This window comes from Malus sylvestris, chromosome 17, assembly GCF_916048215.2.
Source record: "Malus sylvestris chromosome 17, drMalSylv7.2, whole genome shotgun sequence".
In the NCBI taxonomy this organism is placed as follows: Eukaryota; Viridiplantae; Streptophyta; class Magnoliopsida; order Rosales; family Rosaceae; genus Malus; species Malus sylvestris.
In genome coordinates this window covers 18,364,567-18,370,471 of record NC_062276.1, presented here as the reverse complement: position 1 = coordinate 18,370,471, position 5,905 = coordinate 18,364,567, and the positions used below count along the sequence as shown (strand labels likewise).

Here is a 5,905-nt window from a genome sequence, read left to right as displayed (position 1 = left end):
CTCCACCACATTCCAAAGTTCCATGGGCTTTCCATGGAGGATCCGAACAAACATTTGAAGGAATTTGAAGTGGTGTGCTCAAGTATGACTCCGATTACCGTTGACGGAAGTATTTTAAAGATGAAGGCTTTTCCATTCTCTTTAATGGACAAAGCCAAGGATTGGTTATACGAGTTGGCTCCCGGTACAGTTACATCTTGGGAGAGTATGAAGAGGGCGTTTCTGGAGAAGTTTTTCCCAACTTCTCGTATCATTCTTCTTCGTAAAAAAATAAGTGGAATTCAGCAAAGCCAAGGTGAATCTTTTCCATCTTATTATGAACGATTTAAATCACTTGTTGCTTCTTGTCCACAGCATCAGATGAAGGAGGAGTTACTTCTTCAATACTTTTACGAAGGTCTTTTACCACTTGAACGGCAAATGTTGGATGCTTCCGCGGGAGGAGCTCTAGTGGATAAGACACCTAGGGATGCCAAAACTCTCATTGCGAATCGAGCACTCAATGCACAACAATATGAAGGTGTTGGGCAAAGAGACACCCCACGGCCACATCATGTCAATGAGGTAAGTTCTATTTCTGAGTTACAATCCCAAATGGCTAACCTTACGTCTATGTTATCGCAGTTGGTTGAAGGCCCCAAAACGCAAGGAACTACAATCTGTGGTGTATGCTCCATTCAAGAACACCAATCTGATCAATGCCCTCAATTAATTGAGAATGGAGGATGGGAATCGGCCAATGCTGTGGGTTATGGGAATCAAAACCAACCAAGGAATGATCCTTTCTCCAATACATACAACCCGGGATGGCGTGACCACCCCAATTTCAGATGGAGAGATGCACCACAATATGGCCAACAAAGTGGATTCCGACAACCCCCGGGTTTCTTTCCAAGGCCAATGGAACCACAACCACCTCCTCAGGCACAATCTTCCTAAACCAACCCAGGTACGTCTATGAATGATGATAAAACATATCAGTTACTAACCACCATGGCGCAGGGAATGCAGAACCAAGCAAAGGAGGTTAATGAGCTGAAGAAGCAAATGGGACAAATGGCCGAATTTTTGGGGCAATTCCGTGAAAATGGTAAGTTACCAAGCACTACGGTGGTCAATCCAAAGGGTGGCTTCGAATCTGCAAAGGCTATCACATTACGAAGTGGAAAAGAGGTGAGAAACAAGGAAGATGAGAAGATACAACTCAAGGAAGATGAGAACACCTACCCCACGACAAGGGTACCATCACCCATGCCGCAGCCATCTAAGACATCCCATCCGTCCACCTCAGGTAAGAATGTTCCAAATGTTGTGATTTCGAACACTAATCTGCCCAATGTTCCTTTCCCTCGTAGATTTGCACAATCGAAGAAAGAAGAAAGCGAAAAGGACATTTTGGATACCTTTCGAAAAGTCCAAGTGAACATTCCTTTACTTGATGCTATTAAGCAAGTGCCCAGGTACGCAAAGTTTTTAAAAGAATTATGCACAACTAGGAAAAGAATTTCAAACAAAGAAGTTGTGAAGGTAAGTGAAAATGTATCTGCGGTTTTGCAACGGAAGTTACCTCCAAAGTGTAAGGATCCAGGGAGCTTTACTATCCCATGCGTAATTGGAAACACTAGATTTGAAAAATGCATGTTAGATTTAGGTGCTTCTATTAATGTTATGCCATATTCCATTTATGCATCAATGAACCTTGGTGAGTTAAAACAAGATGGCGTGATAATTCAATTGGCCGATCGTTCTAACGCTTATCCCAAGGGAGTCCTTGAGGATGTTTTAGTGCAGGTCAATCATCTTATCTTTCCTGCAGATTTTTATGTCTTAGAAATGGAGGATTCAAGCCATGCTCCATCATTGCCAATCTTGCTAGGCCGACCATTCATGAAAACAGCGAGAACAAAAATAGATGTGTTTATGGGAACATTAACCATGGAGTTTGATGGAGACATTATTCGTTTTAATCTTTCTGAAACCATTAAATATCCAATGGAGGACCATTCTTGTTTCGCTATTGACATTGTTGATTCTTTGGCACAGGTACATTTGGATCGAATGAACGACGATGCACTTGAAATAGCCTTAGTACACGGCATAGGAGCAAGAAACAAGTGTGGGGGAATCCAAGCAACCCACGGCATGGAATCTGACCATATTGCCGTGCCCCCTTGTGGTGAAGTGTTTGAAATGGTCGCGGCCCTCGAGTCATTGACATCACATTCTGGTAAGTCTTCACTCTCAATTTTAGATTCGGTTTTGGCTAACAAGTTACTTCCATCCATTGTGCAGCCACCTACACTTGAGTTGAAGCCATTACCTAGTCACTTGAAGTATGTTTTCTTGGGAGAAGATCAAACACTACCCGTCATCATATCTAGCTCACTCACGGCCCAAGAAGAAGACAAGTTGATAAGGGTGTTAAAGGAGCACAAATCTGCCATTGGATGGACCTTGGCGGATATCAAAGGCATTAGTCCCACCACGTGCATGCATCGCATCCTTTTGGAGGAGGGAGCTAAGCCATCTCGGGAGGCTCAACGTCGCCTTAATCCACCCATGTTGGAAGTAGTAAAGAAGGAGGTTATAAAATTGCTTGACTGTGGTGTTATATACCCTATTTCTGATAGTCGTTGGGTGTCTCCCGTGCAGGTTGTTCCAAAGAAGTCCGGGATCACGGTGGTGAAGAATGAAGAACAAGAGCTTGTACCCACTCGTGTGGTGACCGGTTGGCGTGTTTGTATTGATTACAGGAAGTTAAATGCCATGACAAGGAAAGATCACTTTCCGTTGCCATTCCTGGATCAAATGTTAGAAAGGTTAGCCGGTTATAAATTTTATTGCTTTCTTGATGGATATTCCGGATATAACCAAATTGTGATAGCTCCGGAGGACCAAGAAAAGACAACGTTCACGTGCCCCTTTGGCACCTTTGCATACAGGCGCATGCCATTTGGTTTGTGCAATGCCCCTGCGACATTTCAACGATGCATGGTGAGTATCTTTTCTGATTATGTGGAGAAAATTATTGAGATATTCATGGATGATTTCAGCGTGTTTGGTAATTCATTCGATCATTGCTTGAGTAATCTGACCTTAATTTTGAAACGTTGTGTTGAAACGAATCTTGTGCTTAATTGGGAAAAATGTCACTTCATGGTTAAGCAAGGTATTGTTCTAGGACATATTATTTCTGAAGAAGGCATTGAAGTGGATAAATCTAAGGTAGACCTTGTTCGTCACTTACCCTCTCCAACTTCGGTTAGAGAGGTTCGTTCGTTTCTTGGTCACGCAGGTTTTTATAGGCGTTTCATAAAGGATTTCTCCAAGATTTCACAACCACTATGCCGATTGCTTCAAAAAGAGGTGGCTTTCGAGTTTGATGATGCATGCTCCATGGCATTCAAGCAATTAAAAGAAGCTCTTACTTCGGCTCCCATTATCACACCTCCAGATTGGAGCCTTCCATTTGAGTTGATGTGCGATGCTTCGGATTATGCGATTGGTGCTGTTTTGGGGCAACGAAAGAACAAACAACCTCATGTTATTTATTATGCCTCTAGGACACTAAATGATGCTCAATTAAATTACTCCACCACTGAAAAAGAATTACTTGCTGTGGTATTTGCATTAGATAAGTTCCGATCATACTTACTTGGTACTAAAGTTATTATTTTTACTGATCATGCAGCTCTCAAGTATTTACTCACAAAAAAGGAGGCCAAGCCTAGACTAATTCGATGGATGTTGCTTCTACAAGAGTTTGACATTGAGATTCGGGATAAGAAGGGCGTGGAGAATGTGGTGGCTGACCACCTAAGTCGAATGGTGCATGAGGAAGCATCGCCAATTTCTGAAACCTTCCCCGATGAGCAACTAATGTCTATCCAGGTAAGTGAGCCTTGGTACGCGGATTTGGTGAATTATTTGGTGACTAAACAAGTTCCTAGCACCCTAAACAAATTCCAACGTGATAAACTTAAAAAGGATGCTAGATTTTATGTTTGGGATGACCCATACTTGTGGAAATATTGTTCAGATCAGGTTATAAGAAGATGTGTGCATGAATCAGATTTTCACTCAATTTTAAGTTTTTGTCACACATATGCATGTGGGTGTCACTTTGGCACCCAAAGGACAGCTTTTAAGGTTCTTGAATGTGGTTTTTATTGGCCTACTTTGTTTAAAGATGCTAGAACCTTCTGTTTAACATGTGATCGCTGCCAAAGGACAGGTAATATTAGCCAAAAAGATCAAATGCCGCAGGTACCCATCTTTGTTGTTGAAATCTTTGATGTTTGGGGTATCGATTTTATGGGTCCTTTTCCTTCATCTTTTGGTTTCACCTACATATTACTTGCCGTTGATTATGTTTCAAAGTGGGTGGAAGCGAAAGCCACTCGAACTAACGATTCTAAAGTTGTGGCAGATTTTGTGAAAACTAATATCTTTTCTAGATTTGGGATGCCTAGGGTGCTAATCAGTGATGGAGGGTCTCATTTTTGCAACCGTACCATTGGGGCATTACTCAAGAAGTATCATGTGACACATAAGGTTTCCACACCTTACCACCCCCAAACCAATGGCCAAGCCGAGGTATCTAATCGTGAGATCAAACAGATTTTGGAGAAGACCGTTGGGCCAAATAGAAAAGATTGGAGCTTACGGCTGGATGATGCACTATGGGCGTATCGAACGGCTTACAAGACCCCCATTGGTATGTCTCCTTTTCGACTTGTGTATGGCAAGCCTTGCCATCTTCCCGTGGAATTAGAACATAGAGCTCATTGGGCCATCAAGACCTTCAATTTGAATGTGGACCAAGCTGGAATTCATCGAAAGCTTCAATTGAGTGAACTTGATGAGATAAGGCATGAAGCTTATGAGAATGCTAGAATTTACAAAGAGAAGACCACGGCATTCCATGATAAGATGCTTCGAGGCAAGACTTTCGAAATTGGGCAGAAAGTGTTGTTGTTCAACTCCCGCCTTCGTCTATTCCCTGGTAAGTTACGTTCCAAATGGGTTGGCCCGTTTGTTGTTACTAATCTTTTTGTACATGGTGCAGTCCAAATTAAGAGCTTGAGAACCGGGCAAGAATTCAAGGTGAATGGACATCGCTTGAAGCCATACTACGAGAACTTTGTGGAGCATGTTGTGGAGGAGATCCCACTGCATGCCGTGGGTTCCAAGGAGAAGTGAAGGTGTTCATCGTCCGGCTGGAAGACGTTAAAGCAAGCGCTTTAAGGGAGGCAACCCATTTATTCTGTTTGATTGTCTATTTTATTACTTGTTTAATTATTTTTGGTTATGACTTTCTATTTTGAAACATTAACAAATATGCAAAGGATTTTAACATTAAACTTCGTGGAAATGAACAGCAAAGCTTCGCCGTACAATTCCAATCCAGTTCAAGTTCAAAGCTGTGGAAAGTCAACAAGATCAACTATCTCCAAAACCAGATTTGCGTTCTTAAACTCTACTCTGTCTGGTTTTTACTTTGCCATATTTGTCATGTTTATTTGTCGTTTGTTATTTGCTTGTTTTTGGTGTGAGTATATGCTTGAAACATTGAGGACAATGTTTGATTTAAGTGTGGGGGGAGTAACCATTGTTTTGCATGAAATTCGTAGAAATTTATCACCCATTACTTCTAGTGTTGTTCCTTGTTGTTTTAAGTATTTTTAAGCTGTTTTGGAGTGTTTCAGTGTGTTTTGACATAAAAATCCAAAAATTCATAAAAATTTGAAAAATTGTTTTTGAAAATAAAAAAAAAAAGAGTTGTTTTTGTGCGCTTATTTGTGTCTTAGGGTACCTTCCAACACAATGATGAGGATTCAGTTTGTAATTGCATGACTGTTAAAGAGAGTTATAAACATGGATGAAAGTTTGATTTACTCTTTAT

The 5,905-nt window shown here is 41.3% G+C and overlaps 1 protein-coding gene across 1 annotated transcript; it reads left to right on the top strand.

The window, feature by feature from the left end:
* Positions 1–940: 940 nt before the first annotated feature.
* LOC126612640 (uncharacterized) lies at positions 941–5,656 on the top strand. The gene is made up of 2 exons (XM_050281099.1): positions 941–2,994; positions 3,692–5,656. Exons 1-2 carry the CDS (start codon positions 958–960, stop codon positions 3,734–3,736), a joined length of 2,082 nt encoding a protein of 693 aa, XP_050137056.1. The 5' UTR covers positions 941–957; the 3' UTR covers positions 3,737–5,656.
* Positions 5,657–5,905: the final 249 nt, after the last annotated feature.